This window comes from Equus caballus, chromosome 1 (genome assembly GCF_041296265.1).
Source record: "Equus caballus isolate H_3958 breed thoroughbred chromosome 1, TB-T2T, whole genome shotgun sequence".
NCBI lineage: Eukaryota > Metazoa > Chordata > Mammalia > Perissodactyla > Equidae > Equus > Equus caballus.
Window position 1 is genome coordinate 159,365,721 of NC_091684.1, and position 24,518 is coordinate 159,390,238.

The 24,518-nt window shown below is 41.5% G+C and overlaps 1 protein-coding gene across 5 annotated transcripts in view; it reads right to left on the reverse strand.

Annotated features, from left to right (window-relative positions):
- The window catches only part of STARD9 (StAR related lipid transfer domain containing 9), a 122,323-nt gene that overhangs the window by 95,731 nt on the left and 2,074 nt on the right, over positions 1 to 24,518 (reverse strand). For 3 of the 5 annotated variants that reach the window (XM_005603100.4, XM_070238483.1, XM_070238499.1), the window contains exons 2-3: positions 21,637 to 21,706; positions 19,495 to 19,611 (exon numbers count right to left, since the gene is read on the reverse strand). In XM_005603100.4, the coding sequence (XP_005603157.1) occupies positions 19,495 to 19,611; positions 21,637 to 21,706 (187 nt within the window). Of the gene's footprint in view, positions 1 to 19,494; positions 19,612 to 21,636; positions 21,707 to 21,937; positions 22,177 to 24,518 lie in introns of those variants that run through there. The other 2 variants (XM_070238492.1, XM_070238491.1) reach the window with 2 other exon arrangements.

The window sequence follows — 24,518 nt, forward strand, 5'->3', positions numbered from 1 at the left end:
TACATAATCTATGGACTGAATCCAGAATATGCAGTGTGTGGTGAATAAAATGAAATCACGGCTGTTCTCTAGGTATCCCCTAAGTCCTGCCTGCAAATTCCACATATTCGATCTTCAACCAAGATGAACATCCCCAGGTCAGGATCTTCCACATAGCACTGTTTTCGTATTTGTGAATGTGTTCACAAGGGCTCTTTATCACCTTTTGTAATGGGTCTCGCAGGCAGCCCTCTGAGAAGCAGTCAAGTAAGACAAAGACGCTTCAAGTTGTTTGAGTTGCTAATACTTCTATATAAAGAGAAAATAAGCCTGGAGGATGGAGTTTCTGTTTTTAACTCTCATTCCTGCCTAAGTAGAAAAAGTTTTCCTGCCACCATGCTGCTAGGAGTAAATTTCCTGTTTTTAATATTGTTTAGTCTGAATGGGTCTCCAGAGACCAACCCTAATGCTGGAGAAGGAAAAGAGCTGAGCCCTCAAGACAGTTCAGTTCCACAGTTGGGTTCAGCTGGCCCAGTTGAAGCCCATATCATTCTCAGCAGTCCAAGGTCTAGTTTAAGAGATCCGTTTTGTGTTGATCTGAATAGCATCTGTCTCATGCATCCCACAGGCAGGGGACCTTCCTCCCTGGAGCCACACTTCCCTCCTCCAACTCTGAAGACTATTTTGCAGAAGAGAAGAGCTGCACATTAGAATCACAAGATCTCTAACCACACTGGTCTCGTGGCACTTCTTTCACCTCAGCCCCTCATATAAAGTCACCTCATCCAAATAAACAAAGCGTGACTCCATACTTAGCCAATAGCCCTGGGACAAAAATGCATCTCAGGGTTGTCAGAGCCACTTACCAAAGTGCAGGCAAAAGACAAAAAAAATACAATGATCGAAGAGAGACCTGACAGTGGTGAGCACTCAGCTTGGCAATTACCTGCTGGTGACAACTGACACAAACCTGGACAGGCACTCAGGACTGATATTCAATGAAGCATAGTTAATAAGCCTCTAAAAATCCTAACAGAGCTGACAAAAGCCCACGAGATTCATTCTCTCTGATGTATAAACGCTTCTGTGTGGAAAATACTGAGCAGATGAGATTCATCGCAGCTGAAAAATAAATACTTGGAAATTAAAGCTCGTGGAATTTAGGATAAACCTAGAAAACAATGTAAGATTTCATTTAATTAAAAAACATATATTAAGGTTCTTCTGGATTCATTCTGGAGGCCCTGCATTCATTCTTCCCCTCCCCAATATGAAAGTGGATACCCCAGGGACCTCACACATGAGAAAGGACCTATTCAGAAAAAGAGGTACCAGGAAATGCTGAGTTGTGCCAGGAAGGAAAAGGAGCACACTGGCTGGCAGGGCTAGTGCTTGGACCCCAGACTCCCTTATGGGCACCTCTGGTTACATTTGACCACTTTTAAAGGCCACTTCAAAACCTAGCCCCTGGGTCAGAAAAGGTGAAGTGAAGCATCCATTTGTTAGGAAGTACGAACTACTTCTTGTGTCTCAGAGTCGTTGGGTCAATGAGGGAAATTCAGGAGATTCAGAACAGAACACCCTGACTGCACCTGTATACAAGCGCTTGCTTCAGATACAAAACTAAAAATGGGTGGCGTCCTCCATATCTCAGAGAGAGGCATCGATAGGGAGGCTCGAAAACACATGTTCCTTATTCACGATTCCTGGGTCCTTTCATACAGTAAATGCAAAGTTTAACAGTCCAAATTTTTCTAATTGTCATCTAATTAATATCATACTTAAAACAGTAGACACAAGCACACAGGAGGACTGAGCTCACACAGCAGACAGGAGGGTGTAGCGGCAAGAGCAAGGGCTTTGAAGGCAGATTGGGTTTCAATCTGGGCTCCACCTCTTAGTAGTGTGGCCGTGAACAACTTACCTAACCTCTCTGAGCCTCAGTTTTCACATCTGCACAACACAGATAATAATAACCCACTTCACAGGGCTGTTGTGAAGAGTGAACGAGATAATAAGTCAGGTACTCAGTTCAGTACCTGGAACAGAGTAGGTTCTCAAAAAGTGGTATTTTCTTTTCTCACTTGCAACTTAAGTGACTTGGTCATGAGAACATTTTCCAACATTAAGTGCAACTTTTCCAAACCCCAAAATCAAATCTCTAAACTACATGGGAATGTTTCCAGATGCTTATTGAAGGAGGAAGTTGCTTCTATTTTCTTAAAAATCTCTGATGTGGGAGAAAAGGAAAAGCAATACCAGACAGAAACCACTACATACTTGTGCTTTAAACCACAACACCACCACAAACAAGATGGGGTTAGCTTAATAGGGGAGGGATAGTAAAAAAAAAAAAAAGAAGAAAAAAGAAAAGAAAAAGTAATTGAGGGTTTCTATTTCTGTCAGATCTCTTCTCGTCTGAGCAGAACCACTCTCTCTACCAACTGCACGGCAGCTGTATTAACTCTTCCTCCTACATCAATTCAGCACATCTCCCCAGAAATCAATCGTATTTTGTCGAACTGCCTAATTGCAGAAACAAGAGTTGAGCAACGAAAGGCTGACAAAGGAACAATCCCTCACTTCTAGGAAGAGAAGCAAGGAAAGAGCTTGAGCCCACTCTTCTGTTTACCTCTTCCACTGCTGGGGAGCACACGTCAGGGGCTGTTTGTATACAGAAGATGATCTTACAAGTGAGTCCATCTGCTTCTGCCCTGAGACCAATTCTCCAGGGGCTCTGCCTTTTCCAACTTCTAACTAAAACTGGGGGATGCCTGCGCACATCTGGTTGTCATTTGTTTTCAGGCCTCTATTGTGTTCAGTCTGGGATGGGGGGGGGAAGTGAGTCTATAAATAGCTCATGCTCCTCTGCCTCACACTTGAAAAATGAGAAACCATCAACTCTGCCTTTCCTGTAGAGAGAAGAGAGGTTTTCACTGAATCCACTCCCTCCATAACAATCACACAAGTTAATATGCTAAGTAGCCAGCTTCAATCAAATGATTCATACACCTATTTTATTATAAAGCTAAACAGCATCTAGAATGAAACCCAGGAGGGAGCTCCAAGTTAAAATTAGTGAATGATTCATATGATGTTTTGAGAAATCTCTAATCTTTTCAGAAACTCACCAAGCTGTGTGGTTAAATCTATGTATGTGAAGCACCACCTTCAAGTTTTAAGGAGAAATGTCCTTCCCACCTTTGGTAGACAACTACAGGTTTAAATCCTATTTGATCCTGAATAGAGCAATCATGCTGTGAACTAGATTTTTTGACCTCCCCTCTCCATCTCCAACAAAAAAGTCCTACTTCCCTCTTCAAGTTTTTTCAAACACTTGATTAGAATATCTATTATAGTATTTACCACACTGTGAAGCAGTTAGCTCTTTATGTATCTGTCTTCCTCTAGAAGTATGAATTTTTAATGGGTAACTACAATGTCCAATTCTTACTGGTTACTTCTAGTGCCTAGCACAATTCTTAGCATATTTTTCAGTAGATGTATGCTGAATGAATGAATGAATGAACAAGGTAAAATATCATATACAACCTTAATGAGCTTTCACAAATAAAAGAAACATCAAATTTAATGGTGAGTTAAGGGAGAGGTGAGAGAAAAGGGGGCCAACGAAGGAGACACAGACAGAACAAAGATACACACAGATTGTTTCCTCTTCATCCCCACACTTGTTCAGAATTCTAAAAAGGCTACTTTTGCTGGAGGCTGAGCTTATGTAAATGTATGTAAATTACAGAATAATCAGAGCCAGTATAGTGTAACATCATCCCTATCTTCAGATCCTGGAAAAGAAAATATGGAGCCAAACTCCTGTCCCAAAAAATGCAGCCGAGAAAGAACAGCAAACAGCAACAAGGATGTTAGATAGCTAAGACCACAAATGGAAATGCTCCAAAATGTTTAATAGTAAATTATCAATTTCTAACTTCATTTGGCTTTAGAATGTAAGGAAAAGTCTCACGCCCATGCTCTAGAAGCCACAGCTATACTATCACTGTGCCTAAGGAAGCCTCTGAACGCCTTTGGTTTACGAGACAAATGCTAAATTAAAATCTGCTCTGCTAGAGTCCATAGAGCAAATCACAAACCTATGTGGATCATCTGCTGACACCAGACTTAATGCTATATGGTTTGTGGGATATAAATCAAACACAGTCTACATCCTTTCAGTGTCCAAAATATCATAGCTGAAATAAACTTAAAGACTATACTAACAGACAGAAGGAAAACGACACCAGATAGAAACATGGATCTACACAAAGAAATGAAGAGCACCAAAACTGGTAACTACATGGGTAAATATATAAGATTTTTTTCTTAATATTTAAATTCTTTACAAAATAATTTACTGTTTAGACAAAAATATTAATAATGCATTATGGAGTTCATAACATATATAGCCATAAAATGTATTACTTGACAGTATAAAGACTGAGAGAAGAGAAAGAGGAGTATTCTAGTGTATCTTATTTTATGTGGGAAGTAATACATTATCACTTGAAGGTAGACTGTGATAAATTAGAAATGTATACTATAAACCCTAAAGCAACCACTAACAAAACAAAGAATTATAGCTAATAAACTAACAAAGATAAAACAGAATCATAAAGAACACTCAGTCCAAAAAAAACGGCAGAAAAATACAAAAAAGGAACAAAGAACAAACAGAAAATAAGCGATTGTCATAACTATATCAGTAATTACACTAAACGTTAAGTGGTCTAAATAACCCCAATTAAAAGGCAGAGAGGGTCTGATTAGGAAAACAAAGCAAGACCCAATGACATACATGCTGCCTACAAGAAATTCATTGTAAATATAAAGACACAAATATTTTATTTTATTTATTTTTTTAAAGATTTTTATTTCTTCCTTTTCCTCCCCAAAGCCCCCCAGTACGTAGTTGTGTATTTTTAGTTGTGGGTCCTTCCAGTTGTGGCATGTGGGATGCCACCTCAATATGGCTCGATGAGTGGTGCCATGTCTACACCCAGGATTCGAACCGGAGAAACCCTGAGCTGCCAAAGCAGAGCGTGCAAACTTAACCTCTTGGCCACAGGGCCAGCCCCGACATAAATATTTTAAAAGTTCATGGTAGCAAATAAACTATGGTTTACCACACAGAAGGCTACTATGCGGCCACCAAAAAAAATGAGGTAATTATATACATAGATATGAAAATGTCTCCAAGATATAGTAACTGAACAAAGAATGTTCAATGTAGAATAATATGTGTGTGCTACCACTTTTCTAAAGAAAATAAATTTATAGGGGCCAGCCCGGCATAGTGGTTGGATTCATGTGCTCCACTTTGGTGGCCTGGAGTTCACGGGGTCAGATCCCAGGCGCAGACCTACACACCACTCATCAAGCCACACTGTGGCCGCATCCTGCATACAAAGTGGAGGAAGTCTGGCAGAGGTGTTAGCTCAGGGACAATTTTCCTCAAGCAAAAAAAAGAGGAGGATTGGCAACGGATGTTAGCTCAGAGCAAATCTTCCTCACCAAAAAAAAAAGAGAGAAGAAATAAATAGCTACAGGCTTATATTTGCACAGAGTTCTCTTGGAATATACACAAGAAATTGAAAACATGATTGCCTCAGCATAGTGGAAGGAGGTGGCTGGGGATAGAAAAGAGAATTTTCACTGCATATCCTTTTGTACTATTTTTTCTGCCACGTGCAGAAACTATTTTTAAAATTTAATAAATTCGTACTTTTAGAAGAAAAACATTTTTATTGAAGAATTAAGAGAAAATATTTTCATTGGCAACATACAGAACTCTGCAAAGAGATTAACTTCCTTGGCACAGAACAAGAGAGAATGTAATGTAGTAGTAATAATATCAACTGATATTTATTAATTGTTTCTAATTTTTTCCAAACTCCTCTCAAGCCTAATACTTCATTTTTTTTTTAACTTTTTTTTTTTTTTTTAAGATTTTATTTTTTCCTTTTTCTCCCCAAAGCACCCCCGGTACATAGTTGTGTATTCTTCGTTGTGGGTTCTTCTAGTTGTGGCATGTGGGACGCTGTCTCAGCGTGGTCTGACGAGCAGTGCCATGTCCGCGCCCAGGATTCGAACTAATGAAACACTGGGCCGCCTGCAGCGGAGCACGCGAACTTAACCACTCGGCCACGGGGCCAGCCTCCCTAATACTTCATTTTATTCTAACAATATTCCTGTGATGTTGGTAGGGAATTATCATTCCCTCTTGAAATATAAGAAAACCAAGTCTATATAAATCACATAATATAAAACTTATTCCACTAGACTAAAAGCCATCAAGGTTTGCCTAAGATGGCAGTTATGTAAGTGAATATGTCAGAGACTAACACAGCTTCTTTCCTGAGTCTGCCAGACAGACAAGTAACAGAAATGTCGATCAGGGATTAATCCATATTTTACAGCCAAAGCAAAAGCAGAGTTAACTGGGCCTTGGGAAAAGCAGTCATTAATTCAGAGTTGTATGAGTTAAGGTGGAATATATCACGTGCTCTAGAATCTTGTTACTAAAGTGTAGTCCTCAGTCTAGCAGCATCTTAAGCTCCACCCTAGACCTCTTGGATGTGAACCTGCTTCTCTAACTTTAATTACTCCCACATGCATAAGTATTCACCTGGTGATCTCTTTAAAATGCAGATTTTGATTCAGTACATTTAGGTTGGGTCTGCAAGTACATATTTCTAACAAGCTCTAGGCAACACCAAGATCCACTCTTTGAGTAGCAAAGCAGAATGACCCCAGGCTCTCTACATCTGTATACCAAAGGGTAAGAAGCATGTCCTCTTCCTCTTATGTCAGGAGGCATCTGGGCATGCATGGTCTTTAGTAAAGCTCAACAGGCATGTCCAGAAGGAAAAATGAGTAATGTGCTCCCGGGAGGATATTTTCCTACAAAAAAAGTTGCTCAAATTTTAAAATCAGAACACTTCTACCATTCTGGAACAAGAATGGTATGGTGCCCCATTGCTAGGCTCCTGAGAGAACAGCAAAGATGGAGTGACCATGGCCCCAAGCCAAGAGTCTGGAAAAAAGAAGGCAGTGGTGTCCAAGCAACAGTAGGGTGGACAGAAAGATGATTTGGGCACAAGAGCCTATTAGAACCTCTAGAAAAGAAGGAACCTTGAATAAGACATTAGATTTACTCAAAATCTGATCTGCAGGGACCAGCCCATGGCCAAGGGGTTAAATTCACATGCTCTGCTTCAGTAGCCCAGGGCTTCGCCAGTTTGGATCCTGGGCACGGACCTAGCATCGCTCAGCAAGTCATGCTGAGGCAGCGTCCCACACAGCACAACCAGAAGGACCTACAAATAGAATATACAGCTATGTACTGGGAGGCTTTGGGGAGAAGGAAAAAAAATCTGATCTGCAGAAAAGGGGATAGATCAAGTGAGTTCAAAAAACTGAGCAGGGGCCAGCCCCGTGGCCAAGTGGTTTGGTTCACGCACTCCGCTTTGGCGGCCCAGGGTTTCACCAGTTCGGATCCTGGGCATGGACATGGCACCGCTCATTAGGCCATGCTAATGCAGCATCCCACACGCCGCAACTAGAAGGACTCACAACTAAAAATCATATGCAACTATGTACTGGAGGGATTTGGGGAGAAAAAGCAGGGGAAAAAAAAGATTGGCAACAGTTGTTAGCTCAGGTGCCAATCTTTAAAAAATAAAAAAATTTTAAAAAAAACGAGCAAAACTGTTGTCTCATACATACACGTACATACACACAGACAGACACAGACACACCCACACACTCTCACAGTTTATTTACCCAGCACCTGGCATACATCTCGGATACAACAGGTAACTGTTCAGTGACTGAATGCAGTTTGTTACCCTGTAACCCAGAATACTCCATTTCCTGACATCAGGTTAAAAATCTTTATGGTCCCCAAGTTATCTAAAGTGAAAGTACCCATCCTCTTTTTCTTGCTTTGGAGTGGAAGTGATGACATGGCCTGTATCTGACAGACTCAGCTAACTATCCAGGATGCTCCTGAGGCCACTTTGCCACTATACCAGAGAAACTGTGATTAGCCTCCACATCCCCTAGGAGTCTGGAGAAGCTCAGAGGTGGAATGTCAGAGTCTGGCCTCCTGGAACACTTGGAGAGATGGGCACTGTGACTACCTCCTCTTAGCTTCACCGTGGACTGGCACCACTCATCCATTCAAGGCACATCTTCTACATTTTTGCCTAACAATCTTTGCTTATGCCTTTCCCTCTGACTGAAATGACCTCCCTTGAATTCATTCAAAGAAATCTATGGACAGTACATTATTGCTCTGGATTTCTAAAGTATTTACTGTAAGTATCACTCATTTAACACTTGAATGCCTGGTATTGTTGATTATTTTTATGTGCCTAAAGCCTGGTATTCCCAATAAGACTGTCAGCTTTCTGAGGGTAAGAATTATTTCTTATATCACTCCATATTCCCCACAGCACTCAACCCCATTGTGTTGCAGATGGTAGTTGCTTCCTAAATGCTTACTGAAGCAATGAATGAAACTTCACTGTGCTAGGGAACGTGAGGTATTCAAAGATGGATGAGGCCTAGTCTGCTTCAAGGATCACTCAGTCTTTTAATAAAATAGGTAAGTCATGTACCCAAAGAGCATTAATTTTAGTTAATATACAGAAAGTATCACAAGAGTAACAAGATACTATGAGAATCTATGGGATGATGATAACTTCAAGGAGGAGGTACCATTTTAACTGGGTCTTGAACAAGCAGCGTTTTGAATGGCAGGAACCGGGGAGGTGAGATATTTTAATACATTTTAGAAGGAGGAGCCACATGAGCAAAAGCATATGTATATGGCATTTTGAGGAAGAGCAATATCCAAGATAGCCTGAAAAGAAATGAGAAAGGATTAGCTCTGTCAAATATTAAAAAGCAGTGAAACAGAATGCTATATGCTTTTATGTAAATTTGAAAATTTCTGAAACACTATGGTCCTGGCACAAGAACACAAATAGAATAACAAAACAAAATAGAATTTTAAAAGACACCCCAAGTATATATAGGAATTTAATAAATGATAAAAGCAGTTTTTCATATGAGTGGAGAAAGGATGGATGTTCAATAAATGATAACGGGACAACTGGCTAGCTATTTGGGAAAAAAATAAAGCTGAAGCCCTATCTTATTCCTTATATTTTATATTCCTTATATAAAAATTTCAAATGGATCAAATATTAAAAAGATAAACCATTAGCATATCAGGAAAAAAAAAACAAACGGTGAATACTTTTATAAGCTCAGAATGGAAGGCCTTTCTATGCTTAATATACCAGGAAGTCATGGAGAAAGACTGACAAATTGGACTGTGTTTAAACACACACACACAGAAAAAAAAATACCATAAACAGAATCAAAACAAAAGGAAAAACAGGGAAAATATTCGCAACACCTATGACATAATGATTAATTTCCTCAATATGCTCACCACTGTTAAAAATGAAAACATGCACAATATGGTAGAAAAATAGGAAAAATATGACACACACTTCACAGTCAAGAAACGATACAAATGGCCAAGAAGCAGGAAAAGATCATCAATCTCAGTTATAATAAAAGAAAAGAAAAGCCAACAAGATACTACTTCTACCTAACAGATGGGCAAAGATTAAAAAGTTTGATAACACCTAATGTAGACAAGGGATGTGGTGAAATACTCTGACATGTTATAGTTAAGAGAGTAAATTGGGTCAATCTTTTTGGAAGGAAATTAGACAAAAATCTATTAAAATTTAAAATATACAAACTCTGAAGATGCAACTGCACTTCTAGCAATTTATCTTATAATTATAGTTGCAAAAATGCAAAGATGCTCACTCCAGTATTATGCATAATAACGGAAATCTGGAAATACCCTAACAGTCCATCACTAGAAAACTGGTTAAATTATAATACTTTCATACAATGGAATTCTACGGAGCATTAAAACAATGAGGTAGAACTACAGGTACTGCAAATAAATTAGCACCAAGAGAACTCAAGCAGAACAAAGCAAGTTGAAAAACAGTATGCACAGTATAAGCCCCTTTATACTTTTTAGAAGATATATAATATATGCTTACTTATGTTTAGAGAATGTCTGGAAGGATACCAAAGCAACTGTAGACAGTAGTTACCTGTAGAGAATGAGATTGGTGGGGAGGTGTGCAAGGGGAAGGTTTTTTCACTTTTTACATTACACCCTTCTGTATTATTTGAGTATTTTACAACTGGCTTGTATTGGCTTTAGAGCAAAATATTTTAATAAACTAATTCATTTGCTAACACTTTTTATGCAGTTGTCTGCTCTCTGCTGAGCACAGAACTAGAGAGAAACCAGCCCCATTTCTTCCCCCACACTTTCTGAACCTCTTCTGAGCTGCACTTAGAAGGGGCCTTTTGTTGGTCAGCTGGACTGGCTCCCCCAAACAGAAGACCATTGAAATGGTGCTGAGATAGTACTTGGACACAGGCTTCCTGTGCAAGTATGTGGGCGAGAATTTAGCACCTGGCAAGGCCGACCAGGTGGCTTCCTCTGGAGAGGCCTACTGTTATCAGTCTGCCTGTGCACGCTTGTCTACTGTGGTGGACACACAGACCTTTTGTTCAAAGGGCTGCTCTTCATTTTATATCCTCTTATCTAGATGACTTTGCAAATGAGTTTTTCCAAAGACTCTCAAAGTACTAACCTTGCTATCATCGTACTTCCGTTCTTCAAGCAATTAACAATCCTTTTAAACTCTAGGACAAATTCAAGTGTAAATGGAGTGGGAGTTCAGGGTACCTTCTCAGTAGTGCAGATGCAAACAAGAGAACTTCTGAGTAACGTCAAGGACAACTGTCTCAGGAACTCTATCTATATTTATGCTTAGGCTGCCCCAGGTCTGCACCTGACTATCAAGCTTTGGGTATGCCTCCCCTACAGATAATCTCTCTCTCCACACTAGATATCAAGGACTCTAGATACCACCAGAAATTTCTGTTACCCTTGGCTTGCTGAGGAAAAAAAAAGTCCAAACATGGTTTCGCATTTTAAAAGATATCTCCAGTTTCTGCTGTTCATTTCTGTACAGGCATGCAGCACCAGCAGCAAACATTAAATGTCAAGGATCTCTGTTCTTCAGATTTTTCTATAGAGTCTGAAAGCTACTCTTTAAAGACTCATAATCAAGTTTCTAGAGAGGAGAAAAATGAGTTAGATGAAGCCAAAAGAATGACCTTATTCCTTTAAAATCCAGCCCATGGTCATGCTTATGGAGCTGAGCAGCTGTGCGGCTGGCAGAGAGAAAATACTGAAATGAAACACTCATGGTACTCTCCCTTCCCCCACTCACGCCTGCAGAGCCTCATCCAATTATTGCACAAAAAGTCTTTTCTTATAAACTTCTCTCCCTTCTACTTCTGTCTCCATCTTGGTTGGGAAGAAATAGCACTAGTGATGGAATGTACACAGCTCTGCAAATATATTCATGAGAAAATGCTTTGACGCCTACACACTCCCCAGCTCCCTCAGCACACACATGCACTAGGGAACAGGGATGCACAGAGAAAGTGATAGATGTCTGTGGTTTTCCAACTCAGGCAAACTGCAAGGCCCTCTCAAAACAGGCAGCAAGATTCAGGAAGACAGACTCCTAACTGTCTCTCATTCATTGAACCATAAATTGAATAATTAATCCAACAACCATTAATCAATCATTTAAGACGTGAAGCAGAGGAAATACAGAAATAAACAGAGCTGTATATGGTGCAGTGTTTGAGAGCCGGGACTTTGGAGTCACAAGTCCAAAGGTTTGACTGCTGCTCCCATCACTTGGTTGTGTGACCTTAAAGCAAGCTACTAACATATCTGAGCCTGTTCCTATTCCTAAAATGGAGATGATAATATCTACTGTAAAAAGTGATATAATCCTAACAGCAGCCCCCTCTGTGAACTCTCAAATTCCTTCTCCCCTTGGTTTCTTCTTCATGTTTCTCCCTCCTCTTGCTCCTCTAAGGTCCCTCCTTAGTCTCAGTCACTTTTCCACCTTCTTTACTCTTTCCTCAAAGCCTTCATTCACACTCCAATTTCAGGAGATACAAAATAAGCGAGGCATAGAAGAAGTGAGGGTCATACTCCTCCTCTCCACCTCACCCTGCTTACTTTCTGAAGCAGGAGGTAACAGATCATTCGTCTTCATCTTATAATGGGTTGGGGTTCCCAGACAGAAATGCTGCTTCTGTGGCAGCCATATCTAATCGCAGCCTGGTCACATTAGGGAACCCACGAAGACAGGCACTCAATACTCCCCATACCACCAGACAGCAACAGTGCAATTTCTTCATCTCAACTCAGTACGGAGCCAGGGATAGGTCTGGTCTAAAGATCTTTCCTTGGGATTCTACTAAATAGCGCATTTCCTGCCATGCAGGAACCCCTTAGTTGCAGTTCCTGGCCCCTGTCACTAGAATAAACAACAGGCATTTCTCTGCAACATTAAGCACAATTCTGGACTGGCCAAAAAAGAAAAAAAAAAATTGTTATTTTTGTCTCTCCAGGCCTTAATCTTTAAAATCAGTGTCTTTGGGGCCAGCCCAGTGGCACAACAGTTAAGTTCACACATTCCGCTTCAGTCGCCCAGGGTTTGCCAGTTCGGATCCCAGGTGCAGACGTGGCACCACTTGGCAAGCCATGCTGTGGTAGGCGTCCCACATATAAAGCAGAGGAAGATGGGCACGGATGTTAGCTCAGGGCCAGTCTTTCTCAGCAAAAAGAGGAGGATTGGCAGTAGTTAGCTCAGGGCTAATCTTCCTCAAAAAAACAAAAAGAAAGAAAGAAGAAAAAGAAATAAATCAAATCAAATCAGTACCTTGAATGGTCTCTAGTATTTCTTCTAATATCAGCATTCTGGAATTCTAAAGTTAAACTATTTAGCTACCATATATCAGGATTCAAAAATTCTGCACAAGTTACTCTTCATGTCCTAATTGTAGTCATGCATTGCTTGACGATGGGGATACATTCTGAGAAATGTGTCATTAGGTGATTTCGTCATCGTGCAAACATCATAGAGTGCACTTAGACAAACTTAGATTGTACAGCCTACTACCCACTTAGGCTACATGGTACTAATCTTATGGGACCACCGTCGTATATGGAGTCCATCGTTGACCAAAACGTCCTTAGGCAGTGCACGACTATACATACAATCCTCTGCAATTTAATTTGAAGTCGTATACTTTATCCTAATGGCAATGAAGACCAGCTGGTTCTAATGCTCCATAAACTGTTAAAATCATCATGTTCTGTACTTGCAGAGCATTATCATCACCTCTTTATCTTCCTGTCTCTGCATCAACATTCATTCACTAAATACTCCCATGCAGAATGCATACAAGGTGTACCATACTGATAGTGGCTCTCCTCTTGGTTCCTGCAGTCAGCCCTTTAATCATTTTTGGGTATACGGTTTTCCTCTGAAGCTTCTCCAAGTTCTTGACATCCTCAAGCTGAAGTCCGGAACTGGAGAAAATACTAACCAAAGAACGTATAACACACGCACACGCTCTCTCCCTTTCTGTGAGGGCTCTTCGAGGGTAGGCAATGGATGTACTCTGTATTGTTTGGTGTTCAGTGTATTGCGAAGACTAAACAAATATTAAAACAACAACAAGCACAACCACATTGCTGCTATAATTTCAGTTTTGGATTCGGTGGTTGTGGGGAGGAAATCTCCTGCTCACTCACATGATTTTTCATCTGGAAAAGCTACAAGTGTTTCAGCCAAATAACAGACCATTTCAAAAGAAAGATTCCCAGGAGAATAGGAGCAATTGCTTTCCACAAAGGGCTGGGCAGCTTTTTGTTCCTGGATGTGCTTGCTGTTGACTCAGTCTGCACTTGTTTTGACAGCCACTTACAGTCCTTGGTGGGTAAAGCTGAGCTAATGATCCTCATGGAAAGTTTTACAAACACACAATCACCCAAACACAACACGCTTGAGCAGAGGACTCCCGCTCCAACAGATGGTCCTGACCAGGAGGAAGGGAGGGCAGTGAATTTTCCAAGTGGAGCATGCTGATCTGATAAGGGATCATAACCAGATTCAAAGAAGAGATTTTCAAGTCCAGTACAGCTCTTAGAAGCATGGGCCTCACGCCTCTTGCGCTGTGATAGTGGTAATCACAACCAGGACCCAAGGCACAGCACTCATGACCTCACTTATTCAACTCCTAGTTGCCAAGCCCTGGGCTGGGCCCTTTACATAATTATTTCATTTCCTCCTCACAATAACTCCAGTGGAAGAAACTAGGACTCAGAGAGGTTCAGTAACTTATCCAAAGTAAGACAGCTAATAAGCGGCTGTGCTTGAATTCAAATCCAGCTCTAGCTTCAGAGGAGAAGTAGTAACTTTAATATAGATTCAAGCCAGATAAAATATAGGTCAATGCTGAAGAAAAGCCTTGGCTGCAAGTCCATTCTCCCTCCTCTTCCCCTGTTCTCCATCTCTTTCTTTTCCTATATCCCTCTTTCTTTTTTTTTTTTTTTTATCCCTTTTTATACTATAGTGTAGTGAAGAACATAAACTTTGCATTCAGATGATCCTGTGTTCAAATCTAAGACGCATTTCTTAGTGTGTGACTTGGGCAGATCATGTAACCTCTCTAAGCCTAAATTTCCTCAACCATAAAAGAAGAGTAACATCTTCTACCTTTTAGGTTGTTGAAGGGATTAAATCAGATAATGCATATAAAGAGATGACCAGGTCACTAGTAGACTAAATGGGAATTTCTTTTTTTTTTTAAAGATTGGCACCTGAGCTAACATCTATTACAAATCTTTTTTTCTTCTTCTTCTTCTCCCCAAAGCCCCCCAGTACATGGTTGTATATTCTAGTTGTAGGTCCTTCTAGTTCTGCTATGTGGGACGCTGCCTCAGTATGGCTTGATGAGTGGTGCTAGATCCACACCCAGGATCTGAAACGGCGAAATCCTGGGCCGCCAAAGCAGAGCACGCGAACTTAACCACTCAACCATGGAGCTGGCCCCTAAATGGGAATTTTTTAACTTCAACAGTCAGTGAGGCCTGGTGGAAAGGGCACACAATCTAGAGTTGGGCAGTCTTGGATTTGAATCTCTGCTGCACCACTCACTGGCTAAGTGATCTGAGCAAGTCTTGTAAACTTTCTGTGCCTCAGTTTCCTTATCTATGGATAAGGAAATGGAGTAAATAACAGATTTACTAGATTTGGGGAGACAATCCAATGAAATGATAAACATTTAGAATCTATAGATATTTAACAAATAAAGCTGCCTCTCAGTAGCACTTGCAGTAGCTGACATGGAGGCCCATGTTTGTTGACACCTGATCTATTTACTCAAGTGTGTCAGCACTGAGGACTAGGAAGTGCTAAAGCACTAAGGAATTTAATCTTGAACCTATCTTTTGAGGCTGTAAAATAAACATAAGAAGAGGGAGGTAGAACAGTGCAATGCAATGAAAAGACCAGCACAGGAAGCATGGGCCCAGCCCTGCCGGGGCATTAACTGCCTGTATAACCCCATATAAGTCATACAGCTGTATCTGGAACATGAGGGGGTTGGCGTAGATTAGTGGGCAGCGTCTGGAAACATTTTTGATTGTCACAATTGGGCTTGCTACTGGCATCTAGTAGGGAGAGATCAGGGATGCTGCTAAACACCTACAATGTGTAGGAAAGACCCCCCCACAACAAAGAATTATCTGGCCAAAATATCAATAGTGCTGAGGTTGAGAAACGCTGGCCTAGATGACGGCTAAGTTCCCTTTGAACTCTAATATTCTCAGAAACTAGGATGAGGCAGCACCAACACCAAATTGGTGACATTCTTGTCAACATCTGTCAAGCAATAACTTATGATGTTGCTCAAAATCCCCCTGAGGCCAGTGGGGGGAAATTTTCCCTCAGATATTTGGGTATTCTGAAATCAGTGCCATACTTCTGAGGGTGATAATAGTCCTTCCTTCACAACAGGAAGAGACTCAGGGATGAAAGAGGCACAGTCCTCCAGGGACTTGGTCCCTCACTCTTTGCAATTAGAATCAGTGCTTCCAATTCATGAGATTCCTTTGGGCAAGAAGATGATTTAAATAAGTCTGAAGTGGAGCTGGCCCGGTGGCGCAGCAGTTAAGTTCGCACGTTCTGCTTCAGCAGTCCTGGGGTTTGCTGGTTCAGATCCTGGGTGCGGACATGGCATTGCTTGGCAAGCCATGCTGGGGTAGGCGTCCCACATATAAAGTAGAGGAAGGTGGGCATGGAATGTGAGCTCAGGGCCAGTCTTCCTTGGCAAAAAGAGGTGGATTGGCAGCAGTTAGTTCAGGGCTAATCTTCCTCAGAAAAAAAAATAGTAAGTCTGAATCAATGTTGAAATGAGATATGATACACACAACAGAAGAGATGAATCTCAAATACATCACGCTAAGTGAAAGGAGCCAGACTCAAAAGGCTACATACTGTTTTATTACATTTATATGACATTCTGGAGCAGACAAAACTGTAGGGACAGAAAACAGATCAGTAGTTGCCAGGGGCCAGGAGGAAGGAGAACAGTGTGATTACTAAGGAACAAGAAGGAGTTTGGGGGATGATGCACTGTTTTATACACTGATTGTAGCATAAACTCATAGAGCTGTACACTAAAAAGGTGAGTTTTACTATATCTAAATTATCCTTCAATAATACTGAACCCTCTCCCCCCACCTCCCAAGATATGATCACAAATGCTGTACAGAGGATTGTTGTACTTTGGGAGAAGATGAACTGGATGACATCTAAATTCTTTTCCACCCGAAGTCCTATGATTTTATGACAATCTGCCTCTCCTACTGCTGGTGACCTCAGAGCCATAGTGATTAGGGTTAAGTCTAGGCTCCAATTTCTGTGTTAAAGCGATGAGTCTCTCTGACTGAATCATGTGGATTATCAGTCTTGGCACCATTCTGGGATCTCTGGCCCTACTCCAGTCTGTGGCAGAGGCTCCTTTCCTTCTCCCTCCTACCCTGCCTCCCCTTGGGACTGATGAGGGCCTCAGACAACTAATAAACAAGCCAGAATAAACGTCAGGAGATGTTGGTTTTATCTCTCTGCACAGGCTTCCTGTCCAAATCCCATTTGATCTTTCCACTGAACTTCAAATCAGGCAAAAAAATAAGAATCATATTTATGAATTCCCCTCCTCTATGGACTTCTGGGCTTTCACTAGATTATTTTTATTTTTTATTTTTTTTTATTTTATTTTTTTTGAGGAAGATTACCCCTGAGTTAACATCTACTGCCAATCCTCCTCTTTTTGCCAAGGAGGACTGGCTCTGAGCTAACATCTGTGCCCTTCTTCCTCTATTTTATATGTAGGACACCTACCACAGCATGGCTTGATTAACAGTGCGTAGATCTGTGCCCAAGATCCGAACAGGTGAACCACAGGCCACCAAAGCAGAGGGCGCGAACTTAATTGCTGCGCCACCAGGTGGGCCCCTAGATTTATTTTTATTTTTTATTGTTTTTGATGAGGAAGATTTTCCCTGAGCTAACATCCATGCCAATCTTCCTCTATTTTTTTTTAATATGTGGGTCACCAGCACAGCATGGCTGCTAAGAGAGCGGTGTAGATCCAGGCCTGGGAACTGAACCTGGGCCACCAAAGCAGAGTGTGCCAAACTGAACCGCTAGGTCACTGGGGCCAGCCCTCACTAGATTATTTTTATATGCTTAAGCTACATAAATGTAAAATGTGAGCCTCATACCAAAATCATATTCAAGCTTGTCAATACATATAGATAGATACAGATATGTCATTTTGTTTTGTTTACACACATATGCATACCTCCCCGATTACTGATCTATCAAATGTTACACAAAATAGTGAATTTTTCTTATGCACAGAACAGCCCTAAGTATGCTATGGCCAGCGAGGACTGAAATAACCATCAGAATGCTCACACTTTCTGCTAATGGACCACTGTCTTCTACGCCACAAATAGTGTCACAACTGTGAACTGCTGTAGGAGTCCCATCCTCTTATTTGAAAGTCAGCTCCTTTCCTGGCTCTTCTTGGAGGATCTCAGTAGAACAGTTACAAAGACGAGTAACCTAATACCTCATACACGCTTGAAAGCTGGGATAAAAATCAAGGACCACAAGGCAAGCCTAGACCTGCCAGTGCCCTCCTATTCCAAATGACCGAGAAGACTTGGTAGGGGCCAGGTAACGTCCACACTGCCCTTTTCTGCTGAGCATTTCCAGCGAACACATTGTGACTACCAAAGTGGGGGGCTCATATTACAACAGAAGGGGCCCAGTAGTCTAAGGTCTTGTTTCCACATGTTCCCCTCAGAAGGGAAGAATGGGAGAATTACACTTCCAGGGTTTAGAACTATCTGATCATCTTCAGAATTCTGCATCGGCAGAAGATCAGTACTGTCCCCTAAGTCACCAAACAATAATGTTGTTCCTTTGACATAATTAAAACAAGTTTCACAAAAGACTAAAATACTTAGCAAAAAATAGTTTGGCATTTTAAACAAATGTATATAGACTGATAGGCAATGCCTGTCCAGGGTTGTCCCCCTCCCAAATATTTCCATTTCCAATGGTATTCCCTAAGCACATATTCCTGTAGTGTTTTCTTTCATATGTAAGTATGATGACACTGGCCCATGAAATGTCAAATAAATGATTTTTCTAATTTTAGGGATGGACATTCACAGAGAATACTCTGGTAGTGGCTAGAGCGAGGGCTAATGTCTGTGGTCATAGAACCGAATGAGCCAAGGCTTGCTGGCCATGATGGGACTAAATGCATGACCTTCGACAGTGCTCAGACCAGGACAATGCTGCTGCTTCACAGAAACAGACAGAAGTCCTCTAGACCCACCTGGCCAGATCTGCTGCCTCAGAAACTTGTGAGAGAGTTAAGCAAAACCACCAGACACAGGAAAGGTGACCAACTGCGTTAGTTGTCAAAGGCTTGGCTGATCCTCTTAGATCAACAGAAGATCAATTCTCAGCAGATCAATAGAATTTACCTCTTACATCTTTGCAGGCTGGCAGACGAGGTGTCTAGCCCTTTTACACTCAGCCTAGAAGCACAAGCACAAGTCTAAGGCTCAAAGAAGATACTAGCCTCTAGGATTCCTGGGCCCTTCTGCTGTATACAACACAAGGCCAAGTTTGAGGTGAGCCCATCCATCTACCACAGGAGCAGAACACTACCTGAACTAACTTGTACCCACCTGAATCAAGCCTAAACGGACACTAGCCAACTTCCATGCCCTGAGCAAGAAGTCTTTTCCCATGTCCTTTGCTCTTTCTGCAACTGATATTTCTCACCACCTCTTCTCAGATCAAAACATCATTAGTTTCTGACCAAACTATCTTAAGAAATAGCCAGGGCCCAGGTTGCATGTTAATTTCCCAATAATGATCCACATATGAAGAACTGAGGAGAGTGAAGGAAAAATGACATTACCACATCCTGAGAAGCATACTGGGGATCCTCTGGGTTGACTGACCAGTAGCAGTAATCAAAGCCGAATGCCACGACCTTCTCCCGGGAGTCACCAAAGCCATCTGGTCGACTGTCAACCTAAAATCAAACACAGGATCCAGTGTCTTTCTTCTCTATTATATCAGAATCTGGCCAGTGGCACTTGATTCCTCTCTGCTGTAGCTAGAGAGACTTGGACTGGTCATGAGAATCTTTACGATATCTACTTGAAAAAGACAAAAAGTAACCTTAGGGGGCCAGCCTTGCGGCCAAGTGGTTAAGTTCACAAGCTCTGCTTTAGTGGCCCAGTGTTTCACCAGTTTGGATGCTGGGCACGGACCTAGCACCACTCATCAGGCCATGCTGAGGTGGCATCCCACGTGCCACAACTAGAAGGACCCACAACTAAAATATACAACTATGTACTGGGGGGCTTTGGCGAGAAGGAAAAATAAAAAATAAATAAAACCCTTAAAACAAAAAGTAACCTTTGTCCCCATCTCATTAAGTACAAATAAAGTGCCAGAGAATTAAATTTGTCTGTCTGTCATACTACCATATATCTGCCTATGTATGAACCAACCATATGAGAACAGCTTGGGAAAGAAAGTCCTTCCCTCTCTGGGCATCTACTTATCACTATCATTCTTCTGCTAAGTATTTCTGTACAGGTTACTGGGAGTGTATGAGTAGTTCAGTCCCTGGGCCTGACAGGCTCTATCAAGCAAAGGCTTTCACAGAGGTCCCTGGGTAATCACCCTCAGTGAATTAGGAAGCACACTGGACAGAAGAGCTAGGACCAATCCAACTGCCCAAGGTAGATGAGGGTAAAGCCAGAGCTCAGAACTGCACTAACCTCCAGGTACTGGGGAGATGGCATTACTCCCAGAAATGTCTTCTCTTACTATTTAAAATTTAGACTCTGGACAGTGAGAGACAACTCCTAGCACTAGCCACCATAAACTACAGTAGAAAGAGTCTTTCAGAATGACTAAGAGATTCTTAGTGGATAACTGACCTCAGGGAAGGAAGCAACCAGGGAGGTGTGCAGGGGGCAGATTCAAGTTTGATCTTGGCCAGGATTCATTCTTAAGAACCAAAAATATGAGCTCTCAGAACAAAGCAGCTGAAGTGATTAGGCAACAGAGATATAAATAAGAGACAACAGAGAATAAAAGGTCTTTTGTCCCGGAGAGCTCCTGCTGAAAGTCCGGCAGGTCTCGTTCTCTTTTAGTAGAGAGCTATTGACAAAAGGAAACAGATTACATCACAGGAGCAACACGGGAGTGGGCATGGCTGGGAGGCCTGGGGTCCAGATAACCCTCACTCTTGCAAGTTGGCTTCCTCAGCTCTCAGGAATGCTGAATACCACCTGCAAGCTGACGATGGCAGCAGTCACATGGCCAGCTTCCCTGTCTCTCTCAACTCCCCAAGGCCCAAAAAGAAAGAATCCCTTCCACTTCCACTGGCCTGGTAAACGGGGAAATGGGATGGAGGAAATTAGTCCTAGGAGGGGGTGGGGGTGGGGGAGGAAGTTCCTAGTATTTGTGCAATTGTGACTCAAAGGTCAGTCAGATCTGTGAAAGAGAATTTGTAGCAAGACTCAGGTTAGTGACTGACTCCCTTCTGGGGTCTAAAGGCTCTTATTTGGACCTCATTATGGCCAAAAGGAATCCTGCATTAGCAGATGCATACTAAAATCCTTAGTGATACTTCTACATGAAGTGATATCAAATGAGAGGCTTGGGACAAAGCCTAACTGGTTGGTCAGATGAGTTAAATTTACCCATGGATTGTACCCAGTATGATTTAAGCTGGCCGTGGTCCACATAACATCCCTTGTGTTTCCTTTCAAAGAAGTTAACTGACCAGTTTCCAAAACAGCTGCACCCTATTTGATAAAACTTGGGCTGCAGCAGCCACAACCCCTGTGATTCTTTCCTGCTTTATTTTTATATTTTCTTTGTGGGTGGTCAAAGCTCTCCCCACAATTCCCCTTATATGCCCTTCCCTCTCCCACTACTCCACTCGAAACACATTCACATACCCACTTGCACCCCAGAAGCCCCCGTAATAATACTAGCTTCTCAGTGAAAAGAAAAAGGAAAACAATTTCCGGCTTACCTTTAAATTCCTGATTTTTGCCACTTTGCCATCAATTTCCACAATAATTCTTCCCCCTTCTTTGGTCTCCCTAGAAATAAGACCCAAACCCATATGAGAAGAAACGTTGCTTTTTTCTTTTTTCTTAATCAAGAAAAGAGAAGCTGAGACCAGTACTATTGGGATAAAATGTTTCCCTATCCCTCTCTCCATAACAGGGGCCTGTTTCCACAAATAGCTCGAAGCACCAAATCAAGCAGCCCCCTAGCTAACACGCTTCTCTGGATCGTTAGAATTTGGCTCTGGAACAGCTAATAGTTACCATTATTGAGCACCCTCTATGTGCTGGGCACTGCGTTAGGTACAGAACATATTGTTCTTCATCTTATGCAATCCTCCTAACGCCTCCTGATATAGCTTCCTAACATATCTTCATTTTTACAGATGGAAGGCTAAAGCTGAGAGAAATTATGTAACTTGTCCAAGGTCACACAGCTCACAGTGACAGAGCTGGGATTTAAATCTAGATTCGTCTGACCACAAAGCCTGGGCTCTTAACTACACTTTAGAAAGCAGGCTTGGAAATCCTGGAGAGCATCCTTAGCTCAGCACACAATATGGCATCACCTCTCATTTTTTCCGGGATTTTGAGCACAAACAGTAATGAAAAGGGTTTTGGAGTCCTCTCTGTTGAGATCCTAAGAACAAATTTCCCAAATCCTTCCTTATGTCTTCCTAAATTGGGATGAGAACCAAGATCCTTATGAATCTTCCTATATTGGAGTTACGTAGTAACATTGCTAACAACTAACCAAACCCCCAAATTCACTTTAAAGGCTTAATCCAAGGGACCCAGATACCTGAAGCCCAAAATGAATGGAATATACCCCATTCTAGATGTGAAATCCTTTTTCATAACATAAAGAGCTTTAGCTAAAGTGCTCAAGGCCAGAATGTTAACAGATGAGAATTAAATTCATTAGCACTTTCTCCACTACAATGAGTTATCGATTAAATTACTCCTAGCCTGGCACCTGAAAGTTGAGAAAATACGTTTAGGTCTCATTTTTATCCTTTCTCAGGGTTCCTAGGATGTGACCTTGAGGATTAGGGCGGGAGGGGGGGCACTTGGTGAGACAGGGGTCTTTAGAGTTAAGATTATTTTTTAAACCTGTCAATGAGTCTGGGATCAAGCCCTGAATTTTGAATGAGAGGAAATTTCCCTCTCTCAGGTAATGACATTTCTATTACTTAAATTTCCTCCAGGCCCTGAGGTTCTTTCAAATTTCATACTAGATAGTACTTACTCTTAGGCCCCCAGGATCATAAAACTGCACCTGCCCTCAGCTCTCGTAAGGAAAATCTTTCATCTTTGGTGTTAACATTTTACAAGATAACATTTTTTTTTTCTTTTCTGCATTTTAATGTAGGTTTTATTATCCCTCCACCCACTATACAAGTAATACATAGATTATAGTAAATTTGGACAATAAGAAAAAAAATCATGCAATAACTTTTCCAAATCTATTATCTAATTTTTTGAAGTTTGCCCATTCTTGAGGATTCATCTAGGACTCTTTGGCTCAAAGCAACCAAAAAATAGCGTTCTGAACATGACCACTTATAGAAAGATATGACATGATAAGAGGGTGAAATGCTGCTCCTCCCCTGCTTAGATCACTGCCATTGATGGTTCCAAAATATTCTAAAACAAAATGAGGGCAAAAAACCCTCCACTGGAGAGCTGGCCACACAGAGCTTAATGTAAGTCTACCGTCTTCTACTGAGGAGGAGCCTTACACACGGCAGAGTGGTGCTACAACCACTTGCCTCTGGGTCCTGAATTCTACCAAAAGGCGTTTGGTCCTTACGGTTAAAGGTTTTGCACAGGGATAAGCCCTCAGTCACACATTTACTCCTGGGACAGTGTTTCTCAAAGCGTGGCCCACAGGCTACCTACATCAGAATTATGGGAGACAGTGGGGCTAGTTAATTCAAATTCCTGTTAACAAGTTGCCGTACAACAAGCTCCACAGGTGAATTTTATGCATACTATAATTTAAGAACCACTGTCCTAGAGGGGAAAATAACCAAGCCATTACCACTTGTTATCTATTCATTTGTAAAACTTTAAAAAAACAGTCAAGTATAGGGAGGAATAAAAATGATTGTTAAAAATTATATAGCTAACACTTTATTGAACACTTAAAAAGAATCAGGCTCTAAGTATTTTTAATGTAGTCTTTCACTAATCTTCATAAAAAACCACTCAAGTTATTTTATAGATTTTTAAAAAAAAGCACAGAAAGGGAATATAGTGTATGAAAAGTAACTTTTTTTTCCCAAGGATTTTACTTTTCCTTTTTCTCCCCAAAGCCCCCTGGTACATAGCTGTGTATTTTTAGTTGTGGGTCCTTCCAGATGCAGCACGTGGGACGCCACCTCAGCATGGCCTGATGAGCGGTGCCATGTCCACGCCCAGGATTCAAACCATCAAAACCCTGGGCCACCAAAGTGGAGCTCACGAACTTAACCACTCTGCCATGGGGCCGGCCCCCCGAAAAGTAACTTATGACAGGGAAGTGGGGAGCATTCCACAGTCTACAGTATTGGCAGAAGAGAACATGTTCTCTCAATGATGAATGATTTTGGACAGACAAGGGGCAGCATCTCATAATGAGATACAGACTTTCTGATTATGGGAAACAACTGTGAGGTAGAGGGGAGGGCATCAAAACCATTTCCCATATTATCATTTTACTGAGAATCAGTTCTAGTCCTACTGAGCAAACAGGCATTTGATTGAGAAAGAAGTGAAACTTTGCTGTAGTCTCAGGAAGGAGCAGCTTGGTCTGGGGAATCAAATCTTGGCTCTACCTAACTTTACAAGACCATTTTCTCAT